This window comes from Astatotilapia calliptera, chromosome 6, assembly GCF_900246225.1.
Source record: "Astatotilapia calliptera chromosome 6, fAstCal1.2, whole genome shotgun sequence".
In the NCBI taxonomy this organism is placed as follows: Eukaryota; Metazoa; Chordata; class Actinopteri; order Cichliformes; family Cichlidae; genus Astatotilapia; species Astatotilapia calliptera.
In genome coordinates this window covers 12,903,766-12,929,423 of record NC_039307.1, presented here as the reverse complement: position 1 = coordinate 12,929,423, position 25,658 = coordinate 12,903,766, and the positions used below count along the sequence as shown (strand labels likewise).

The 25,658-nt window shown below is 38.3% G+C and overlaps 1 protein-coding gene across 1 annotated transcript in view; it reads left to right on the top strand.

Moving 5' to 3' along the window:
- The window catches only part of LOC113023928 (zeta-sarcoglycan-like), a 391,227-nt gene that overhangs the window by 302,799 nt on the left and 62,770 nt on the right, over positions 1-25,658 (top strand). Inside the window, exons 5-6 of the mRNA XM_026170405.1 lie at positions 14,382-14,504; positions 16,796-16,868. Of these exons, the coding sequence (XP_026026190.1) occupies positions 14,382-14,504; positions 16,796-16,868 (196 nt within the window). The remainder of the gene's footprint in view (positions 1-14,381; positions 14,505-16,795; positions 16,869-25,658) is intronic.

Below are 25,658 nucleotides of genomic sequence, written 5' to 3'. Positions count from 1 at the left end.
TGTAAAATCTTGTCTCTGTTTACATTGGATTAGCCGTCAGTTTGAAATTCTTTACACTAGCTGTGTCAATGTGAATCTGTCTGTGACCACGAGAATCATATATCAACTTCACATTCATGCTATATTTACCTTGATATGTGTTTGATGCCTAAGTCATGAACACATACTTTATAGATTATATTTAAGTTACACATAAGTCTTCAAAAGTAGGCTGTGTGAGGCCATGCACTGCTCAGTGTGATGCTTTTACGGTAAACATCATATTTTTTAAAGAGAGTAGCACCCAACCAAGACAAGGAAAAGAGTAAAATCATGGAATTTTTTTTTTTTTAAATACAAGAACTGATTACATCACATTTACCTTAAACATAAATCCTCAGTTGATCTTTTGCTGAATATAAAGTGTAGAGGAATATATACTCTATATATTTTGTTTACTGAATAATAACTTCTGTTTTCACGCATAGCCTGCCCCAAGCTACTAACATCACTAATTGTGTTAAGCCTGGCAGTAGCTGTTTGGTTGTGTTTGAAGCTTTAAATTATAAAGAAATATGTATAGCTGTGTGGCACAACCTTTGCATGTCTTTTCATCAGCACTTCTACCACTTCATCTTCCCTCCATCCCACAGCCTTGACACCAGAGATCGTGTTGATTAATGTAGATAACAAATGGCACTCATTTGTCTCTCCCTCTGTCGCTTTCTCTCCTCTCTTACTATATTAATGACTATAATCAACTCTAAATAAATAATTTGTGTCCTTCCGTGCATGAATCTCATCCTCCCACCTGTAGCAAATTCAGAAGTTGAATTAAAAACTGCTTTGCAGTGCAGTTCCTCCCATTCTCCCTAGTACCCTCTGTATGTTTTCTTTCCGGATTTATCTGTGTCTGTTTGTTACAAAACATCGAAAAAATACCTCGAAGAGATTTAAGGTGAGCTGTGGCGCACCAGAGGGCCTGTCTTTGTCTTTGGTAGAAAGACTTCAAATGATATGGTGACCCTCTTGTTTCCTGCTGTTGCATCATGGTCATGTTGCATGCTGTTTACTTTCAAAGGGCCAAAATAATGCAGCTGCTTTCTATTTCCCCCCCTGCTCTGCCACTTTTATTCTCTCACTCCACAAACACTGTCACATATTACTTTGTATATCTCAAAATTATTGTGGTTGACTTTCAAGTCAAAAGAAACATTTTTATTTTTACTTATTTCTTTATTTTTGTGTATGCTAACCAAAGCCTGCATATGCATTAAAATTTGCAACACTACCCTAATGTGAAAGCAGGTATTAGGAAACGATCATTTTTGCAGTCTAACTTGAGGTAATAAAGGAAAGACACATGGATCGGTTTTACATTGGTTTGCGACAGATTTGTGCTTCTGTACAAAATACCCAGATTCCCATACACACACATTGGGTGGCTGTAGCTCAGGAGGTAGAGCAGGTCACCTACTAATTGGAAGGTTGGTGGTTCAATCGCTGGCTTCTCCAGTCTGCATGCCAAGTATCCTGGGACAAGATACCAACCCCAAGTTGCTCTCCGATGCGTCCATTGGAGTGTGAATGTCGTTAGAAAAGCACTCAGTTTCGAGTCTTGTGAGAATGGGTGTGAATGTGGCATGTTGTACACAGTGCTTTGAGTACTCCGGGAGAGTAGTCCATTTACATTCCTGATTCCTTATGACGTTTCTTACATATAACAAACATCAGATGGGAAGAACAACAGGCCTTCCACAAAAGACAAAATGAATCACATTTCTTTAGGAATGGAGCCCACTAATCACTACTAAACTACTGGCATAATACATATTGAAACACACAAGGACTCCAAAACAAAACCTAATAGTGCTCTAGTCAGTATGTTGCTAGTGACAGAGAACAAGCAAGCAAGGTACATTTTGTCTTCTCACTAGCTGCTATATTGGGTTTCAAGTAATTTGCAGGTAGGCTTATGTTATCTAACATATATGGCCAAAAGTATTCGGCTGTGAGGGACATCCCATTCTTAATCCAAAAGGCTTAATATGCTGTCAGTCCACCCTTTGAATCTGTGACAACTTCAACTCTTGTGGAAGGCCACAAGGTTTAGGAGTGTGTTTATGGGAAGCTTTGACCATTCTTTCAGAAGTGCATTTGTGCAGGCAGACCCGGGGGAGAAGGCCTGTCTCGAAGTTACTGCTCTAATTCATCTTAAAGGTGTTCTGTCAGGTTGAGTTCACACCAGACTTGCTCATCCATGTCTTCATGGACTGTACGTTGTGCACTGGGGGCAGTCATGTTGGAACAGGAAGGGGCTATCCTGACTGTGGAATATTTAGTATCAAGGAAATTTCACAACTGTATTTGTTGCACAGGTAGCATCCTATCACGGCACTATGTTGGAATCCAATGAGACCCCAAGAGTGACCCATTATTTCACAAATGCAAGCAGACTGCATGCCTAGGTGGTTAATCTTATACACCTGTAACTTGAACACTAACTTGGGAATAAATACTTTTAGCAATATAGTGTATGTCTTCTCAGACTAGCCGAAATTCAGCACTGGTGTCTAGAGAAATCCAAACCTAGCCAATCAGTGTGCTTAAATTTTATACTAAAAGGTGAATTATTTTATCACCCCGAGCCTCAGATAAACTATAAAGAGATTACATTAACCACATAACAATAGCAAACAAGAATCCTACTTCTACAAGACCCAACCCGCAGTCATTGAAACTCTAGATTGAGCTGTTGGACAGCATGTTGATTACAGGAGCAATTTATGAGCTCCACAAAAACTCAAAACCAAAGGTCTAAAGTAAATACTATATTATAATATTGAATGAAAGCTACTGTCTCCTATAAAACATGATAAAGTTGTTGGCTTGCCCAATTCATCGTAACTTGCAAGCAAAAACCCATTTTTTATAACATTTTCATAACCTTGGTTTTCTGAAAGGTTGGAGGCTTTGTGAGGATCCTTGAACATGAGAATTTCACTTTTTCCTGTCATTCTTCTTCAAGAGCATGCAACATATAATATACTACATTTTGTGTGTGTGTGTGTGAGTGTGTGTGTGTGGTGTGTGTGTGTGTGTGTGTGTGTGTGTGTTTATTGTTTAATGTGTGGACATACTGCAAATTAATTTCCCATTGGGGACAATAAAGACCATTGGAACTATTTGACCACTGAAACTATTCAGCCTATTGATATCTATATTCTTTGAAGCATTGGATAAGCAGTAGAAGATGGATGGAAGATTCAGGATCAATTTTGTAATTCAGAACATACACAAAATTTATGTTACTTATATTATATAAAATAAACAAGAATGAATATCTGATAACAACTTAAATTGAGGTTATTTGTTGGGACTAGTAGAACAGCAGAGACTGGCTTTAGAGTTGTGATGCAGATTTTTTTTTTAAATCATCAATTATTATTATTAGTAAGATTATTTTGTCATCTTCATACATCGGATATATATTCTGTATAAAATATGTCATAATATTTAATATGAAAAAATGATTAATGTAATAAAATGACTATGTAGACAATGATTCATTAATGACCAATATTGAATTAAGTTAAAAACAAAACCACTAAAAAGTAAACATACTGTAAAGTGTGTGAATAATAGTGCTTAAACATTATGACTCATATACTTCACATGGACATGGGCACGTGTTCAGGTAGAATTTCTTACATCTAAAAAGATTTAATGCATATTTAATCTTGTCATGTATTTTTGATAGGCGTGTGATGCAATCTTGAAGCATGCCATGGAACGCTTCTTCTGCATTCAGCATGAAGAGCTGCTTTCAAAACATAGTGCTGCTGTGCCTGGTATCAGTGTTTGTTTTTTTTTCATCAAGAACAGCCTACAGAGCACTTTCACATACACATTCAGTTTTCTCAAGATTCTCCTCACCACACTCCTGACAATAACTGAATCCAAGAGGTACTTTTCTGCTTTTGAAAAGGATCAAGACTTTCCTGAGAAACACCATGACACAGGATCGTCTTAATGCTCTGGCTGTGCTCCCCATGGAGTAGAAACTCGTCAGAGACATCCCTGACTTTAATAAGAAGGTCATCTAAAGCTTTGCCACTGAAAAGGCAAGAAGAGCAAAGTTTCTGTACTGGCAGTCGAAAGAAAAAATGTTTTCTGTATGTTTTATCCCCAGATTGTTTTTTATGCATAGTTGTCACCAATTTAATGAAAATAACATATTTAAATTATGAAACTAAAAGAAAAACTCCTGATAGCTTCTATGTTCATTCATATTTGCTCTATGGATAGTTAATATTTAAAAACAAAAAACAGTCATTAGCAAGCATGAAAGATCAGTTAATATTTTTAAATTTCTTATTAATCAAATATTTATTCATTTATTTATATATTATTTTCTATACTTTAATTAGATTAGAAGCATTTTTTAAATATTTCAAAGAAAATATGTAGTGTGTGTCTCTGAAATATTTACTTCTTGCAATAAATCATATTGTGAAATTTGTTGAAATGACTGCTTGCCAACATTACTAGTGGCCATATTGTAGCCATCATGCGTAGCTAAATTATAGCCCTTAAGCAGTAAGTATTTGGCTACTTTGTCACAGCCAAGTCAATTTTCTTTCTGTTTTACTGATACTCAAGTATACGTGACATGCAGCGCGTAACACATGGGTAATAATAATAATCCACAACATTGTCATGTGTGTCTTAGGACTTTTTTGGCAAATCCTAGCTCATATGTCCAAGCATAACTTCACTTAACAATTGCAGTTGTCACTCATAGCAGCAAAACTGTCAGATAAAAGTAAGGTCAACTTTCATTCTGTATATTATGGGAATACAAAGTAGCTGTATACTAGCATTTTGAAGTGTCATTCACTGAAAGAGAAAATGTTGATAAAGCCTGTTCAATGTGATTCACAGCTGAAGAGCAGTAAAATTGAAGCTGATTGGACTTAAATGACAAAAAATGGCAACAAAGACACTATGAAGGTGCTAGATTATGGTTCATCAGGTGATCGCTTGTGTATAAAATGGGTCCCAGAGAGAAGCATAACAAGTACCAGCATTTATAAATGACTTTAATCCAACAAGTACTTTAGTAGTGCAAGATGTTTTTCAGTAACTCAGTAAGATGCAGTAATATTGAAGATATTCTTTTCAAGAGCTTTTATTTGTTATTGCTATCATTAAAAAGTTAAAGTGTTTTTAGTTAACAGATGGCAAGAAGTGATGAATAGAAACATATTTTCTTGGTGGGAGCAATGTAGTTTCACCTGCAAGCATGGAGCTAAATGCACCCTTCTCACATCGCGTTCGAAAACGAAGAAACATTTGGCTCAAGATTTGACTAAATATTTTAAGACATGGATTGTGTGTTGCTTAATGCAAAATGCAAAATTACCCCATAGGAGCAGTTCCCTTCGCAATACTCACAAAAGGACCCACTGGGCTTTTGAATATTCATTAAATTTGACATTCCAGACAGGAGGGGAGCTGACAGGCATATCAGCCTGACTCACTCAACAGAATGCTCATCTTAATCCACTGATAAGTTGTACCATGTCTGAATAACTAATTAGAACAGTTAATGAGTGAAATTCTGTCAAACTTATTTGCCTGACATACAGTGTAGCCGGAAACTATTCACAAAGCTTCACTTGTTCCACATTTTGTCATGTTACAGCCTGATTCCAAAATGGATGAAATTCATTTTTCTCCTCAAAATTCTGCACACAATACCCCATAATAAAAAAGTGCTTAAGGTTCTTGAATATGTATAAAAAATGTTCATATTTTTAATACATTAAAAGATTAATAAGTATTCGTAGTCAGTTTTTGCTCTTTGAAGCACCTTTGGCAGGAATTATAGCTTAAAGTCTTTTTGAGTCTGATGCTACAATATTTGCATAGCTGTTTTTCCCATTCTTCATTGCAGAACATATCAAGCTCCATCAGGTTGGATAGGGGATGCTGATACACAGTCATTTTCAGATGTTTCCAGAGTTGTTCGATCAGGTTTAAGTCTGGGCTTCTGCTGGGCCACTCAAGGGCATTCACAGAGTCTTCTCAAAGAAACTCTTTTGTTATCTTTGCTCTGTGCTTAGCATCATTGTCCTGTTGGAAGGCGAACCTTCACCCCAATCTGAGGACCAGAGTACTCGGGAACAGGCTATCGTCAGTGTTCTCTCTGTATATTGCTGCATTCATCTTTCCCTCGACCCTGACTAGTCTCCTAGTTCCTGCTATTGAAAAGCATCCTCACAGCATGATGCTGCCACCACCATTCTGCACACTAGGAAATTATAATGGCCAGGTGACGAGCTGTGCCTGGTTTCATCCAGACATAACACTTGGCATTCAGGCCAAAGAGTCCTGTCTTTAATCAGATCAGAGAATTTTATTCATGGTTTGAGAGTTTTTCAGGTGTCGAATTCTAGGTGGGCTCTCATATGCCTTTACTGAGGACTGGGTTCTGTCTGGCCACTGATTGATGAGGCCTGATTGCTGGAGTGCTGCAGAAATGGTTCTCCTCTCTCCACAGAGCAAGCACTGGAGGTCTGTCAGAGGAACCAATAACCATTGGGTACTTGGTCACTTCTCTGACTATGGGACCCCAGTTCTAGGATGAGTCCTAGTGGCTCCAAACTTTTTCCATTTACTGACCACTAGGTCTTTCTGACCTTGAATGCTGTAGACATTTTTCTGGATCCTTCTCACAATATGTGCCTCACTACGATCCTATATCAGAGTTCTACAGACAATTCCTCGCACTTCATGACTTGATTTGCGCTCTGACATGCCCATAGTTGACATGTCAACTATGTGACCTTGTGACCAAATCATGTCGAATCACATTAAATTAATTTTCCTCAGGTGGACTCCAATGAAGTTGTGGAAGCATCTGACAGAAGATCAGTGGAAATAGCATGCATTTGAGCTCAGTTTTGAGTGTCATGGCAACAGCTACTCATCTACGTGTTATGCTTTTGTTTTTCAATTTTAATAATTTTGCAAGAATTTCAAGCAAACCTTTTTCACTTTGTTAGGTTGTAACATGACAAAATGTGATAAAGGAAAACACTGAATGCTTTTCATATACATTTCTATTCACTGCTATAGATAGAAGAATAATTTGACATGTTCTTTGGTGTCTACAACTAAACTTTTGTGTCACATGTAATAGATATAGCGGTGGTTTTTATTTTTATTTTTTGTTTTTCTGTTTTTTTCCTTGTCTGTTTGTGTCACTCTATTATTTGGATGCCTGTTAATAAATTATTAGATATGCACATAGACATTTAATGGTTGAATTTCAATTAAATAAAGGAGGTGTGTGGGAGGTAAAACAATAATGCCCTTGTCTTGTACCTTATGTTACTAGACAAATCTTTCTGGGCCAAGTAGCGTGGCCTCAGTTTTAGTAGATCTTCCCGCTAATGCCTGAAAATGCCTGAAATTCCTCTAACCTTTTAGTCTAACCTGTGTAGCTGTAGAACAGGACCTGCCTGAAGCTCCTAGGCTGTACTCTGATTCGTAAAAGGTGAAAAGTGATATAGCCATTAGCTAGAACCAGCCAGGCATTGAAAGTGAGCAGAGAAATATCAAAACCAAAGCCCACATTTAAGCAGTAAAAAGACATTTGAGTATGAGTTATATAACTTTGTCTCATATAACCTTATTTTTACTCACAGAATCTTGACCTTAGGAAAACTGTAGAGATTTAACCATTGTCACCTTTCTCTATAAAGCCATAAGACAAAAACAATCTAAGTTTAGATGGATTTCTTGGCTGAAAATGTCATTGGTATTTACATAGGCACAAAGTCAAATCAGTATGGCCTGGACTGTAGGAAGAAAGCTGCTTATCTGACTCAAGTCATTCTACATTGTGAATAATATCAGTGAAGGACAAAGTAAAGAAAGATGTGGAGGAAGGATGGCATGATGAAAAAGTGCATTAAAAGAGATTTTAATTAAACATTCATCTTGACCTGCTTGGGAAAATTAACCATGCATGCAGTGTTTGCTTGGCTATGCCATACTCTTCTTTGTACCTATGCCTCGGGCCTTTTACAGTTTCTTCTTGCACCATATCACTTCATTGCTAGAAGCTCTAATTTAAAGGCTTGAATTAAAAATCCAGGAGAGCAAATCCATATAACTTTATTATGGCCTCAATGCTATTATGTGCAGTAGTAAAAAAGTTACACAGGTACCTCTTTAATGTGCCCCATTCATTAATAGCTGAATACAAATTGGGAATTCAAAATTTTACTACGTGGAACATTTATTAAAGTTTTTTTTTTTTAAACACAAACCGGGACTTCAAAGACAGACACTGAACTGACAGTTATAGTGAAAAAAAAAAATGGAAATATCTATGTGACAATAAGAATGAGCTATAGTGCAGCGGAGTCATATTCCTGGTAGGTAGTGGGGATTTGAATCAAATGGCATTTGCATGCTCAAAATCTCCCATAGGTGTTCAGTTGGGTTAAGAGATGTTGACTGCAAAGGTCATAGCATATGATTCACATCAGTTTCAGACTTAAACCATCTAGTAGCCACTGCCGCCTTAAGGTTTTGTTTTTTTCATGTCTGTGGGAGTAGGTTGACCAAAATCATAATAACATAAATAATAGAATAACAGAACTATCTTAATTATCCCCTTGCTCGGTACAATGTTTTTGAATCACCTTTTTGGCTGCTAAATACCAATATTCTCTATTTTCTCTTCATTTTTTAATTCTTGTTATTATTTGTTATTTCTTCTTTGCTGCTGTATACGTAACACTCAGCAGTCTGTGGCGTAATCATTCACCATGCTTCTTAACATTAATGTCTTTTCACAAGTCAGATATGACTCAGGAGCACACTCATCACACACGCGCTGCTGCTTTTTTCCCCATTATTTCATCTGTAGCACCTCTTTTCATCAGTGAGGTATTCTTAAAGCATTATTATTGCTGAAGGATCCTGCTGAGGGAGGCACTTGTGACAACAGAGGAGATTCTGTCAGGAAGTGATTATTTAAATCAGTGCATCAATTAATATGTCTGCCTAACGAGGAGTCGTGCTGTTATTGGTGACAGCAGAATTACTTTAGTGTTATCAGTGGGAGAGACATTTGCAGGAGCAAATTAATTGTTCAAATGCACTTCATTTACACAGATTTAACATTTTCTAACTGGGGATCACTAACAAGATGAACAAATATCAGCTAGTTATAAAAGTACTCCCTAGGTTGTTTGTAACTACATATTTCTTCACTTGATAATTTTGTTTGTTACCCAAAGGCTTAGAAACATGTTTGAAAAAACAAGCACAACATGAAAGGAACCTAAAATAACACCATTGGGTTATACCCTAGCAGGTTAATGCAAAAAGCTCATGTCATTTCAAAGTGTTTAGAAATTATTAGAAATGAAGGAGATGCATACTGTGCTTTTTTATGCTTTTTATGTTAGTCCTAACAGCCACTAACAATGCATTTTAAAAGTGACTACTTTTCTTTCATTTCACAGTCTAGTGTTATCGACTATCACATCTATTAAAGCCATAATCACTACATTTTGCAGCAGAAAAAAGTTACCCTGAACACACAATACATCTGCCATATTATTTAGCTACACTGTTAAAAAAAAATCCTAAAACAACGGTAATATTCCGGCAGCTGGGGCGCCAAAATACGACCGTGAAATAACAGAAAATAACTGTCCCATAAAAATACGGTTATTTCCAGTAATGAAAATACAATTAGTTGCGCTAATTTGACAGGGGATCTCGCCTTTTTCAAGTGCTGCTAAACATTAAATCAGGAACATGTTAATGTGATTAAACAATGAAACCATCTATAAATAGGAAAAAAAAACATCTTAATAAACGGTAATATTCCGGCAGCTGGGGCGCCAAAAAAAAGACCGTAAAATAACAGAAAATAACTGTCCCATAAAAATATGGTTATTTTCAGTAATGAAAATAGAGTTTGTTGCGCTAATTTGACATGGGATTCTGCCTTTTCCAAGTGCTTTTAGACATTAAATTAGGAACATTTTTACGCGATCAAACAATGAAATTACCTATAAACAAGGTCACTGAATGTGGAAATATGAATCATAATACGTAAATGTACAGAAATACACCGTTAACAGTTGGTTTAAATAATAATTGATTGCATGCCCTGGGACAGACTGACAGAGGCGAGGGAGCCATATCGCACCATCGGCCCCTTTGGCTATCACTAGTAGGCGGTAGGTGAAGAGTCTTGACCACAGACACAACGACGGAGAGTGTCCGAGCCGGGGCGCGAACCGGCAATCTTCTGATCACAAGGCGAACTGCCAACTCTTGAGCCACGAACGGCCTAAGTAGCAATGATAATAATACTTATGTGATGTAACACAAGCTTATAGGGCTCATGTTATATACTTTTCCATAGCATTACATTTGAATTCAACAGTTCAATCTTTCAAATAACGGACAGATATTTGTGAAATCATGATACATTTGTGAATGTATTTTAACAATCTAAATATGCATATGTACAGACAGATACATTTAATAATCATGACAATTATGTTTTATTACATTACAGTGATTTAACGTTAATTTACATTCAAAATGTGAAGTCAAAGTCTATTTACATAACTTTAATGATATTCTAGAAGAACAGAACATCACTGTAAAATGCACAGTAAAATACCTTCATATTAGGGGTTTTTTCCTACGGTCGCAGCGTTACCCGCGACCTTGTTGTTAGTTCACAGTCATTGGCCGATGCTTAGCGTCATGTTATTTATATTAATTGCAATTCCTACCTCTACATTTCTTTTTCAAAATACATAATTAGCACAGCGTGTCCGTGCAATGTTTTACACTGTGGCATGCAGAGAAATCTTAACATAGAAGCTCACAGAGAGAGATTGAGCTTGTTATTTAACCCCAAGCTGGTAGGGGGAGCTCCTTAATAAAACACTTGCCAGTGCAACAATATGCCTCAAGGTTCAACAACAGCACAACAGAAGTCACTCATGGTACAGCACTCTCTCTACAAAACAACAACTGTCAGTGACGCTGCACCACGGCGTAAACACAACATTCAAGATAACAGTTAAAAGTAAGTATTACATTTACAGTGATGTTATGTTATTTTACATTTGACGTGTCAGATCACAGTCCACTTATGTAAATGTAATGATATTCTAGAAAAACAGTACACATCTGTAAAATACACAGTAAAATAATTTTACATTACTATTTTTTGGAACAGTGTACACCACATCACTTTTCATTTGCATAAAATACATCAACTCAGGAGAGGTGTTTCTGCAAGCTATACCTGCCAATCTCTGTCAGTCCTCTAAGCGATCATTTGAATTTAATAACCTCTGGTTACTTTGTCTCATCATGTTGTTGCCTCAGAGCTTTAAGTTGACTATACATATTTTTTTCCATTTCCTATTAGTTTTGAAGTGAGCATTAATGTCATTGGGTGCATTTATTGTTTCACTTAAACACAACTCTTCCGGCAAACTCTGCAATCCTGTCATCTCAACACTGTCCGAAAATGTTTCGTACTTTGATGCAGTCATATATATACAGCAGTTTATCACAACCACAGTTTTCATGCAAAGTCCAATTTCCTGAATTTCCTCTTCCATGCAAACTGCCTTTTTGAGATCTTGAATGAAACTGTAACACTGGCTATTTGTCAATTGCTGTTTTCACCTGTAAATAGACTTTATGTAACTTCAATTATAGCTCGATATTGTCTTTGCTGGTGCCACTGCACTACTAAAGTCTGTCAGGAGCATCAGCAGGTTCCTTTTATTTCCTTTTCACTAAGTTTGGCCACTAAACTTTTCCATCTCCTGCAATTTTAGAATCCTTTATTCACCCCTACTGAGAAGACAAGAAGAGCAATTTCTGTGAATAAAACACAAATCTCTGGAAATATGCTGACCTGTGCCCATACTGGAAATCTGCACTACAAGATGTATTATAGAGCAAGAGCTGAAGAGCCAAAGAGAACTAGCTAGATGCCTGAGACAGCAACTAGCACAGCACATCTCCAATTTAAACTTCATTTTCTATTCATCTTTCCGTCTCAAACATAAACCCTCCTTTTTCTTCCTTTGATTCCTCTCTCAGCATACGTCTCCCACCTCTAACTGCCAACTTCCCTTCTATCTGCTACGTCTTTGCATATATTTGTAACACACTCATACACACCTCACTTTAGCGTGAGCTTTTGACAACACAAATCTCAATTGCTTTTTCACACAGTCACTGGAGGAGTGAGAGGGTTTAAGGAGATAGAGCTGGACAGGATAAAGGCAGTCAGAATGAGACGAGAAATAGAGCTTAATCCCAGATTGATAGGTGCTAATAACGTTTGATTATGACTGACAAGGCACTCTGACTTTCTAATTGACACAAAATAGCCGGGCAGCCTAGAGAGTGAAGAAAAGGGATAGAATGAAATGGAGAGAGACCTCTTTATAGATTCAGCAAGGATGGAAAGCCATCCAATCACAGGCCAAATCACAAAATCACCTGAATAATTACCTAGTAATTAATTGTCAACGTTTTACATTTCTATTAAAAAGCCACTACTTAATCAACTTTTTAAGTAGCTTTTATTTATTTATTTATGCTGTTGTTTCCTCATTATTAGGAACACTGCCTTTTTTTTTAAATTGTGAAATGTTACCACTAAGGTCCAAGATTAGAAATCATCTTTATCCGGGCAGCATAGTATATGCAGCCCACCTTCTTTGTTACATTACATCAAGTCAGCACATTGATGAGTAAATGCTTTTAAATGATTCAAAGTCTATATAAATGGAAACATGCATGCCACTTCACAGCTGGGTCCTAAAAGGATAAATAGGAGTGGAGAATATGTGCATCTATACAGAAAATCGCGCATGGGTACACACATTTTGGACACTGATGAAATATTAGAGGTAGTTATTAAGACGGTAAACTGAAGCTAGACTGAGCAAAGAGTCACGTGTATGTCTCGACTCACATTTCATATAACTTCTATATTGAATATGAAGAGAAATAAGAAGTGTTTAACTTTAGTCCCGATTTTAGCTTTAAGTTCATTTTTGTGCATAAAATTAGTGAAATGAATCTGACTATGCTCTCAGGTGAATAGTGTCGTCATTATTTTGGTACGCTGTACAGTCTTAAAGTCTGTAGTTTACAGTCAGTAAACTACAGAGGGGAGTAAAGTGTTTACAGATTTGAAGTGTCACTTCATGGAAATCCTTTCCAAGCCAACCCATGGATTGGGCTGGCAGAGCACTTCAGCCTTGAGAAAACTAAATTCTGCTTTAACACCATGGCACCTGAAGAAGAAAGCAGCAAACACACAGGGAAACAGAAAAAAAGGAAGGAGAGGTCACTCTTCAACGACTCACTTGAAACTTTAATGCATAACATGCCTACAGTGAAATGGGACACACCAGAGTTTTCTTCTTGTGAGTCTCACAGCACATGTTCACTGTTCCAATCCCCTACCCACACAAACACACACACACAGATGTGCTTAATCAAGGTGGAGGTGAGCTAGTAATACAGGTCTCTGCTGTTAAAACATAGCAGCCTGGATTGGATTAGGCTGTACTCACACTAGTCACGGTTTTCGTTGCACCGTTCCCAAGCATAATGTCCCTCCTACCCACTACCCACTAGCCTGCACTGACATTGCATTTAACATTCCAAGCCTGCTGCGGGTTGTTTTATTTTCGCTCCCCAGATTTCACTCCACTGAGTTTTCACCGTCGCTCCTTTCCCAATGTGAAAAGAGAATTGAAACCCTCTTATGCACAAGAAGACCTCTAACCAAGATGTGGCTATTCATATTGTAGAAAAGCGTTGTAAATGGCCTATATTTGTATAGCACTTTTCTAGTCCCTAAGGACCCCAAAGCACTTTACACAACCAGTCATCCACCCATTCACACACTGGTGATGGCAAGCTACATTGTAGCCACTGCCACCCTGGGGCGCACTGACAAAGGCAAGGCTGCCGGACACTGGTGCCACCGGGCCCTCTGACCACCACCAGTAGGCAACGGGTGAAGTGTCTTGCCCAAGGACACAACGACCGAGACTGTGCAAGCTGGGCCTCGAACCAGCAACCTTCCGATTACAAGGCGAACTCCCAACTCTTGAGTCACAATCGGGAACATAGACTTGCTATTCGCAAGACAAAACTTGGAGATTTTCTGGTTTAAAGCTCAAATCACTTTGGCTGCTCAAGCTAAACTAATGGTTCTATCAGGTGCTTTAGATATATGCAGAACAATACCAGATGCTAAGGTTTATGTGCTTTTATGACACATTCTGTTTTTCCCACTGTCTCAGGTTCAGAAATGGTGGAGGCTCAGTGTCAGAGGTTTGAGGTGAGGAATGCTGATGGAGAGAGAGTTCTGTTCTCTGCAGATGAAGAAGAGATCACCATCGGTACTGAGAAACTCAAAGTCACAGGTAGGGTTACACAAAAGCATAAAACAGACATTGACATCGCTGCACCTTCTCCCCACCTTCTATAACATACTAAAGGTAAAGTGTACAATTTGAATGAATACATGTGGCTGAATTCATAAGGAACTTATTTCTTTTATTTTTTTCATGCTTATTTTCAGTAGTGGACAGCGAATTCAAACTTATTCATGTTGAGTAACAAGGGTACAGGAATATACACACATACAGACACAGAATAAGCAGTTAAACAGAGTGCTGTTGATGAGTGCAGCCAAACAAGTTACGGGTCAGCAAGCAGAGCAGCTTTAGCAGAGTTGAGAAAGAGGCCAGTGCCATACAGTTAAAAAAAACAAACAAAAAAAAAAATATATATATATATATATATAATTAAAATAATGACACGGACAGAAGGGGTAACGAGGCAGATGGATGAGAAATATGTGACATGGCATGTAAGCATCACTGGGGGGAAAGTAGTTAGCTCAAATTAAAAAATGGAAAAAGTGAGAGGGGAAAATACTCTCACTCTGCATCATCTATTTGTCTTTTTCTCATTTATTCATTTGTGTTCTCTCGATCATTGGAAGTGAGAAAATCAAATGGAAGCTGACAGAAGATTATGAGTCCGCTCATGTCTGTTCACCTGTACACTTAAAATTTGTATGTAATACAACATGTACACCCAAAAGTTTTTGAGTGTATATTGCTACGAAACCACAAATTCAAACAAACTACACACACCTTAGCACACGTACACACACTAACCTGGGTAATTTGTTCATTAGAGGCACTCTGAAGGAATAAGGGTGCAGAAGAACAAGGGGAGGGTGAGGAGATCGAGGTCTATAGGTCACTGTTGCTGTCATTTGCTGTTTGAAGGAGGTGAACGAAAAGAGCGTAGATAGCAAAAAGAATACAAATATGGGCACATCATTCATTCAGCTCAGGCACTGAGGTCTGCCGGGTTATGCTGTGCTACTGTTTAAATTTTAGATTTATAGATTGATGTATTTTTCTAATGAAGATAGATCATATTTCCACATATCGCTGCCCTTTGCAGTAACAAGGTGTAAATAGATAATGAATCAGCCAATGCAAGCCAATACCATGGCAGCAAGTTTGGAGTGATACCGAGCTTATCCTCAGTTGACGCGTCTGAAACTGTAAACCCAGTATGAAAAGTTGATTTCAGTTTATCCGCTTTAAAAATAGTTCAAGGATTGTTGTGTTCAAGAACAAGTGTCATCAAACAAGCTCATAAAGTTTTCATGAGAGCAGAACAATAGTAGAAAAGACAGAGTAGCAATAATATGGAAAAGTAATATCAGCCAGAAGCTGTGGCATGGTTGACTAAGTTATGAACATCATAGAGGCAGACAGTCAAACAGGAGAACACAAAGCAAGGTTTGCCCTTATCTGCCATTTTACCTGTTGTTTCATTTACTTGGCAGTTCATAGGCATAGTTCAGTGTTCCCTGGAATGAACCACAGAAAGTGAGATTTAACTGAAAAATACAACAGTACACAATAACTTCCAAGTTTAGCTCCTGTGGGGGTTCAGTTGCAGCTTTTTGGAGATGTAGGTTCTCATCCTACCTACGGGACCTCCTTGAATCTTCTAGAATTAAACTTGGCATATGCTGCTTCAGTATCAAACAGCTCAGACTATGCAGTTTCTTATCTGTGTGCCTGCCAATGGGAAAGATAGCCTCATGCAGTATTAAATCCGCAGCAGTGCTGATATTCCAACATGCTGTCTGTGGTCTCAGCAAGAGCCAAAAATGAGCATCTGTTCACAGCTGCAAAGGTGGCTACTGCACACGGGGGGTTAAACATTGCATTATATCAGAGCCAGACTTTTCTTACAAGGAAAAAGCATGCACATCAGTTGCATGCTTGAATGTATTTTGCATCAGGAAATTTTGATTTTGGAGGAAAGTAATGCCATATGGTTATTATTGTTATTAACATGCAGGAACAGAAAAATACTGAAAACAGAGAAAAAAGATGGTTGAGATATAATTAAATACTTTAAATTGCTTTGTTAATAAGAGAGAAATATGATGCCTGTGGTTAAAGTGTTTTAAACATTAAATCAACTCTGATTTTCAGCACAAAGGACACATACTTCTTAACAGTGACAACCCAGTGGTACCTTGTTTTTGAAGGAAATTGTGTTTCTGACACAGAATACCTCAGCACCCTGGCGTGCATTTGAAATGTCTGCTAAGTTTATAACTCAAGAGTTCAGTGGTTGCTTTCCTTTTTGTAATTCGTTCTCATTCTCTCGGCAGGAAATGAAGGAGTAGTGTTCAGTCATTCTGTAGAGACGTCACATGTAAGAGCAGAACCTTCCCAGGACCTAAAGTAAGTAGTCTAAATAATTTTGTGAGCATGGATTTGTATGGGTGTGTGTGTCAGACAGGGAGACTGGTACATTGGTCCACTTAACAAGTTTCCCTTGTTAATATTTTAGTTGTGCTTTATTATTCATGAAGTCTATGTTCTTGTGAATAATTTCTAAGATAGTAACACCACAAATAACAATTTAGTGAAAATGTGGTTTTAAGTAAAAACTTAAGTGGGTGTTTTAGTTAGCCAGTCCTGCTGTACAGCATGCACATGATTTTAAGTAGTATACAGCAGAATGATGTATGCTGTTGACTGATAGTTTGTCAGGGCTTACGGAGGAAACAAAGGCCCTTTGGGAGCCAGTGAACAAGGCAGTGAATGGACTGTTTCTTTGAAACAAGCACTGAACACATGTATAGGTATATACATGTGTGGTATATACAGGTATATACATGTGCAGGGTATATCAGCAGCGTTTATTATTGCATAGAATTTCAAAAGATGATACTGATGGTGATGATGAGGATGGTGATGATGAAATTTGAATCTAAATGAAAAAAGGTTTTGTTAACCTTAACTGAATGATTATATTAATATGTAAATACCTTTTGAAATGTTATTTTATTTTCACTTGTTGGGACTTGTTAGGGCTTTTTTCCCCAGCTCGTTCTTCTCATCTCACTGCTAAATAGTCAATTTTAGTTTGTATAAGCTGGAACCACAAAACCAAACAACAAAACAAACAAATCAAACCAAAATGAAACAGGCTGTAGGGTTTGTTGTCTTTATAACAAGTATATATAACAAGGGTCACTTGCAAGTCATGACGTAAATTGTTTCTTGTTCAGCTTTTAAATATCACTCAATTACAGTTTTACTGCAATTAAGGTAAAGTGTCAATGGTGCTCGATCCTTAATTAGGTACAGTATATGGCTATTGAACCACTTTGGCAAATACTTAGAGTATTATTATATGCTGAAGAGTTTTCACTTAAAAAATTCTGTTTTGGTTTTGTGACAGTAGATTCGGTGTTATATGAAATGGTGTAATGGAGATAGACGTAAATTAAAGCAAAGAAACAAGGTACATTTTTGAACCTTGGACCGTAGTTTTGCTCCTAGCATGATGCACAGATTTTACTATGGTGAATTACACAGCAGAAGATAGCTGACGTTAGTCCAGTTCAATGCTGCTTCTGATAATAACTGGGTTGGAGTCAAGAACATGATTCAAAATTCAAATTAGTAAAAGAAAAAACTAACTTTACATGTAGACAATGACAGACAAACTAAACACAGTGCTCAGACAGAAGCGAAATCCGGATCACAGCCGAGGTAGAAGAGAAAAAGAAAACAACACAATGCCAGAAAGCAATTGCACTTTACACAAAGACACAATCTGGCAAGTGAGAGATGGTAAGCGGGGGTGATGCTGCAAGGACTAATCAGTGAAGTACATGGAGTTGAGTGGAGAGAAGGGGCAGGTCAGATGACTGGTGGAAAAGACAGACAGGTGGGAGTGGCAAGGTCTGAAATGACAAGAGAGCTCGGTCACTGGAGGACACAAAGCACACTGAATGATTGACTAACTGAATGGAAGGAAAACTAAAATGGTGTCAAGCTTGAGTGTTGGTCACTTTGCCACTGCATTCGTTTGGGTCACAGCAGCTAACTGTGTAGTTATGTGCATATCTTTTTCTCATACACCCTCTGAAGTGAGTTTCAGGTATTTTTAAGAGGCATGCTGCATTTTTTTATTACTAGTGTCTTAGCCTCATTTGGGAATTGTCAGACAGGATTAGGCTGAAGGGGCTTTTTGCCAGAGAGGAAAACACAAACTGAGGGAGAAGGTGAAAAAGATGGAGTCAGGGAGGACTGATGTAAACTGAGGAACAGATAAGGGGTGGTGGAAACAAAGATGCTCTGAATGCTCTATACAACAGAAAGGATTAGAGATTGTGGATGAGATATAATTGACTGGACAGATGATGTTGGAAGGAAAAACACTGAGATTAGACATTAAATAGGATAGACAGTGGGTGAAGATGGCCGAGTAGGGGTGATGAAGAGGACAGTCAAAAGATACAAGAAGAGCAATAAAGAGGACAGAAGAGGCTAGAAGGGGGACGAAATAAAAAAATGCAGGAGGTGAGGATGGAAGTCAGGCTGTGGAAGAATATATAAAATCAAAATTGGCTCTGACACAGAGACTAAGTTGTAGGAACAGCAGATAATAGGATACAGCAAAATATGCAAGCTTTTAGTGAGTGCAAAATAATGACCTTTCTTTTACATTAAAAGTATAAAGAAGTTAGAAATGCAGAAACACAAGAATCAGACTAAGAGACAAACTTTTAACTGAAAAAAATACCTGACTGGAATGTTTAAATGGCTTAAAGCAGGGGTGTCCAAACTTTTTTCACTGAGGGCCACATACATAAAAATATAGGAGGGGCTGGGCCACTTACTAGAAATTAGGTATATAACCTTAACTTTACTGTATTAAAGTTAGAAAAATCACTTAAAAGTGGTCAAATGTGTTATATTGTCGAATATAATTAAAGACAAAACTTCCTTCATCACAGCTTTCCATAAATGGATCTTTATTGATTGATTCAGAAAAAGCTTTGTTAGCTCATTCTCAGAACAGCAGCCTCAGATTTCTTCTTAGACAGAAGATTTACAGTACAGAGAAAAAAAAACAATAAAGGGGAAAATGAGACAGGTATATTTCAAGTTTGTATTTAAGTTATTAGGCTTAGCAAAACATCTATTAATGTCTGTTTGAAACGATTATCAACATTAACAGACTGAACTGGACTTAATAACACCAAGCCAACCCATGGATTGGGCTGGCAGAGCACTTCAGCCTTGAGAAAACTAAACTCTGCTTTAACACCACGGCACCTGAAGAAGAAAGCAGCAAACACACAGGGAAACAGAAAAAAAGGAAGGAGAGGTCACTCTTCAACGACTCACTTGAAACTTTAATGCATAACATACCTACAGTGAAATGGGACACACCAGAGTTTTCTTCTTGTGAGTCTCACAGCACATGTTCACTGTTCCGATCCCCTACCCACACAAACACACACACACAGATGTGCTTAATCAAGGTGGAGGTGAGCTAGTAATACAGGTCTCTGCTGTTAAAACATAGCAGCCTGGATTGGATTAGGCTGTACTCACACTAGTCACGGTTTTCGTTGCACCGTTCCCAAGCATAATGTCCCTCCTACCCACTACCCACTAGCCTGCACTGACATTGCATTTAACATTCCAAGCCTGCTGCAGTTTGTCTTATTTTCGCTCCCCAGATTTCACTCCACTGAGTTTTCACCGTCGCTCCTTTCGCAATGTGAAAAGAGAATTGAAACCCTCTTATGCACAAGAAGACCTCTAACCAAGATGTGGCTATTCATATTGTAGAAAAGCGTTGTAGATGGCCTATATTTGTATAGCGCTTTTCTAGTCCCTAAGGACCCCAAAGCACTTTACACAACCAGTCATCCACCCATTCACACACTGGTGATGGCAAGCTACATTGTAGCCACAGCCACCCTGGGGTGCAGTGACAGAGGCGAGGCTGCCGGACACTGGCACCACCCGGCCCTCTGACCACCACCAGTAGGCAACGGGTGAAGTGTCTTGCCCAAGGACACAACGACCGAGACTGTCCAAGCCGGGCCTCGAACCAGCAACCTTCCGATTACAAGGCGAACTCCCAACTCTTGAGTCACGATCGGGAACATAGACTTGCTATTCGCAAGACAAAACTTGGAGATTTTCTGGTTTAAAGCTCAAATCACTTTGGCTGCTCAAGCTAAACTAACGGTTCTATCAGGTGCTTTAGATATATGCAGAACAATACCAGATGCTAAGGTTTATGTGCTTTTATGACACATTCTGTTTTTCCCACTGTCTCAGGTTCAGAAATGGTGGAGGCTCAAGAACATGATTCAAAATTCAAATTAGTAAAAAAAAAAAAAAAAAAACTTTACATGTGAGACAATGACAGACAAACTAAACACAGTGCTCAACAGAAGCGAAATCCAGATCACAGCCGAGGTAGAAGAGAAAAAGAAAACAACACAATGCCAGAAAGCAATTGCACTTTACACAAAGACACAATCTGGCAAGTGAGAGATGGTAAGTGGGGGTGATGCTGCAAGGACTAATCAGTGAAGTACATGGAGTTGAGTGGAGAGAAGGGGCAGGTCAGATGACTGGTGGAAAAGACAGACAGGTGGGAGTGGCAAGGTCTGAAATGACAAGAGAGCTCGGTCACTGGAGGACACAAAGCACACTGAATGATTGACTAACTGAATGGAAGGAAAACTAAAATGGTGTCAAGCTTGAGTGTTGGTCACTTTGCCACTGCATTCGTTTGGGTCACAGCAGCTAACTGTGTAGTTATGTGCATATCTTTTTCTCATACACCCTCTGAAGTGAGTTTCAGGTGATGTTGGAAGGAAAAACACTGAGATTAGACATTAAATAGGATAGACAGTGGGTGAAGATGGCCGAGTAGGGGTGATGAAGAGGACAGTCAAAAGATACAAGAAGAGCAATAAAGAGGACAGAAGAGGCTAGAAATTAGGTACTTTACTATATTAAAGTTAGAAAAATCACTTAAAAGTGGTCAAATGTGTTGTATCGTTGAATATAATTAAAGACAAAACTTCCTTCATCACAGCTTTCCATAAATGGATCTTTATTGATTTATTCATAAAAAGCTTTGTTAGCTCATTCTCAGAACAGCAGCCTCAGATTTCTTCTTAGACAGAAGATTTACAGTACAGAGAAAAAAAACAATAAAGGGGAAAATGGGACGGGTACATTTCAAGTTTGTTATTTAAGTTATTAGGCTTGGCAAAACATCTATTAACGTCCGTTTGAAACGATTATCAACATTAACAGACTGAACTGGACTTAATAACAGGAGTGCATATAATTTTAGTAAATTATTCTGGTGAGTATCAGCTGCGCTGGGTATGTAAATCGGGCCATCCAGCTGCGGTGCTGATCGCCACTCGTGGCAAAAATCCAGACAAATGTCACTTGATTAAGGAGCAAATCTGCATCAGATGACATCAGCTGACTACGTGTGCGTGCGCTGTGCACAGCGGTGTGTACTCTGTGTGTCAACAAGAAAAACGGATATAAGAAAGTGGTGCGCAAAAGCAGGGTAGTGACAGAATTGATGCGCATAATTGATATTTGAAGCATGTGTACCTGCATATGCATGCTTATTAACACACGGGTACTGTGGAATATATTTTTTACTCACCTAAAGTGCTCGTGCTCTCGTCCACTCCCCGCAAAAAAAATTTGCAGCTGTGCGGTGTCTGAGGCATCGGTGCTCTCATCACATGCAATGGAGTAAAAACGAGTCTTCAATGCGTCGCATAACTGGATTTCTGGACATGCTGACGTTGTTGAAGTCCTTCACTTTTTCCGGGCATATTATTTCGGTGACTTTAACGAGGCCGTGTTTTATGAGGTCTCCATCTGAAAAAGGCTTGCCATGTCTTGCAATGAGTTGGGCGACTTCATAGCTGGCTATTGGAGCCTTTTCCTGGATAATCTGAGCACAAAAAAAATACTGTTGCTGACCCCGCAGGATAGCTACAATTTGCTTTAATTTCTGCTCTCGCTCAGCACTAGTGTAGAATGCATAGGCCTGATGTTTGGTTTCATAATGACGTCGTACATTATACTCTTTCATAATTGCCACAGTTTCAGTGCAAATCAAACAGACACACTTCCCCTTGAATTCTTTGAAGAAATATTCACTCTCCCACCGTGTCTGAAATTTTCTGCACTCACTTTCTACCTTTCGCTTCTTTGGTTCTGCCATGTTTAGTAACTTGGGGTAAATTTCTTCTGTGATTGTCCTTTTTGGTGGAGCAACTGCCTTGATCAACAGCAGCTCCCCCTGGTGTTAAAACTAAGAAGTGCAATGCACTCAAGCAAAAGTTGAAGTGCGGGCCATATTCTATTCTATTTATAAAATTACTTGCGGGCCAATTAAAAATGGACCGTGGGCCAAGGCCGGAGTTTGGACACCCCTGACTTAAAGAATAAGTAAGGATTATTACAACAGCAAATTGGAAAAGGGTTATTGTCCCATTCTTTTCTGATATAGGATTCTAGCTGCTCAACAGTCCTGTGTATTCTTTTTTGTATTTTTCTTTTCATAATGCACCATTTCTTTATGGTAAAAGAGCTGGATTGTTGTCAGGCTAGGCCAACCACCTGTTGGCAATGCAGTGCAGGCTTGAAACTTGCCCATACAGATTTCTTTAGATTCTGTCTGTCTTTTTAAGAAATTATGCACCATAGGTGATGAAATATTCAAAGTGTTTGTAATTTTACATTGAGGAACATTATTCTTGAATTGTTCCAATCTGTTGATGCATTTTGTTGCAGATTGATGAACCTCTGCCCATCTTCAAGTATGAGAAACTTTGCTTCTCTAAGATGCTCTTTTTATACACAATCATGACCGGCTGTTTCTTTTCAGTACCATTAAGTTTTGCATATTTTTTTGTTTCCCTATCCCAACTTTTTTGAAACATGTTATTGCCAACAGATCATTCAAAATGAAGTAATATATTTCATGAAAATGTCTCAGTTTAAACAGTTGATGTTTTTTCTGTCTTCTGTTGTAAATAAATCATTTTATCCAGTTAGCAAATTATTAAATTTTATTTTATTTGCCTTTGGCACAGCTTCATAACCTTTGGGAATTGGGTTTGTATTTTGAAGAATATATATATCACCACAAATGAATGGATAACTCTTTTTCACATATTTTTTCTTTCTTTTTTTTTTAAACTACAAGGGGTTCCCCTTGATTGATTTTTTTTTCTCTTTTTTTCTTAGGGGAATTTCAAGCAAATCTTTAAGGACTAAAGAAAGTTAATGTTCTAGAAAAAAAGTAAAGTTTTGAAACAAAGACAGCGATATTAAAGGAGTGTGGGATAGATATACATTTGGTTATTAAATAATAGTTGGATGAAAAGCAAATGTAATACATGAAATAGGGTCCCATATAGTCTCAGGGATCAAAAGAGAGCAGGGGAGATAGAGAGTGCTGGAGAAAGGTAGATTAAAAGGAGTTAGCTTAGCTGAAGTAAACTGAGAAGTGATATAGGGAAGTTTGGAGGTTAGGTGAGGATAGAAAGGTGCTGAGAAAAGGAGGCATGAGAACACTGGGTCAATGCAGACGAATAAGACGATGACATCTGTGATGAAGGTAAAGGAAAAAGAAAGTAAGCTTAGCATGCCAGTATATGATATTAAAATATCAGCACAAAAAATGTATTTGGGCTGTTTTAACAGACCGTATCTAATTAGCATGATAGACGTGACAAAATGAGAACAAATGACCACTTTTAAGAAACACTTAATGTATTAGTGTTGCTTGAGTGACCTTGTCATCATCAGTGTCACCTTAGTACAGTACAATATCAATACACTGATACTAAAAACAATTAGCACATACATCTAACTCTGTATGCAAACACAGCACAATGACATTACTCACGTACGATAACACATATACACTTAACAAATGTTAGCACAGCATTGAAAGCACAAAATAAAAGGCAACCCACACGTTGCCAAATTTTTATACACACATATATAACACGTACATATGGCATGCATGACGCGAAACCATTTATCACCCTTCACACAGCAGTGCAGCCATATGAAAGCATAGACTACCCTTTGCATCTACTGAAGGGTTAATGGAAGTCAAAGAAAAATAGCACTGAAAAAAGGGGCGATTACATGCTTCAAATAATACCCCTCCCCCAGTCCCTCCGTCCCATCATTAGCTGTCAAATGGTAGGGAAAGAAACAAATTGCTGGAGCACAGAGGTGTATTCAATATAAGCCGATCTTTTAGATTACTGGTGGATATCAACACAGAAAGAGTCTCTATTCCCAACTCTTTTTTTAAACAAATGTTTATTTTGAAATCATATTTTTGTCCAAATCTTCAGATCCTAAATATGACCCCCACCCCACCACTCCCACCCCTTCTTGTTATGAAAGGAGAGTGCTATGCAGTGAAGGTAAATGGGACATGTAATGAGAGGACTGAAGTCCATTTAAAGCTAATGATCTATCTTAGCGTTTAACAGCAGGACAGGGAGAGAAGTAAAGAGGGAAACCTTGAAAAAAATATGGCACACACTTTACATGATTACATGATGAAGTGCAGGTCAAAAAATCCCTATCAATTAGGGCTGGGCGATATATCGAGTTTTTTAAAAATATCGATATATTTTTATACGAGATATAAGATGTGACCATATCCTTTATATCGATATATACGTTATAATTATAGTTGTGGAGCCGCAGGTTTGCCTCTCTTTCGTCCACTTTTGCCTTTACGCAACGTTACTCCGCCTCGCCTCTCCTTCACTGAACACAACTCCCCCTCCTCCCTCATAGCTTCACCTCCAGGCAGCGACAAGATGAACATGGCAAATCTCCGTTAACGAGTTACTGCGCATTCCTCCGTGCGTGGGGCTGGATGGCGTCAACGTGCTAACGAGCTAACCACGCTAACAAGCTAACCACGCTAACGCCATGCAGCCCACAGGGGCTGCACAGCCTAAAATCCTTTCATTTTCTCAAAAGTTGACAGCGCGCCTTATGTATGAATTCTGGTTGTGCTTGATGACCGCGAACTGATTTTATGTGGAACACGGCGCTCAGCAATCTGTCAAAAAATGTTTTAGTACGACTTTGGTAAGCTACGGGGCTGCACCGCTTGATGGACTGTCG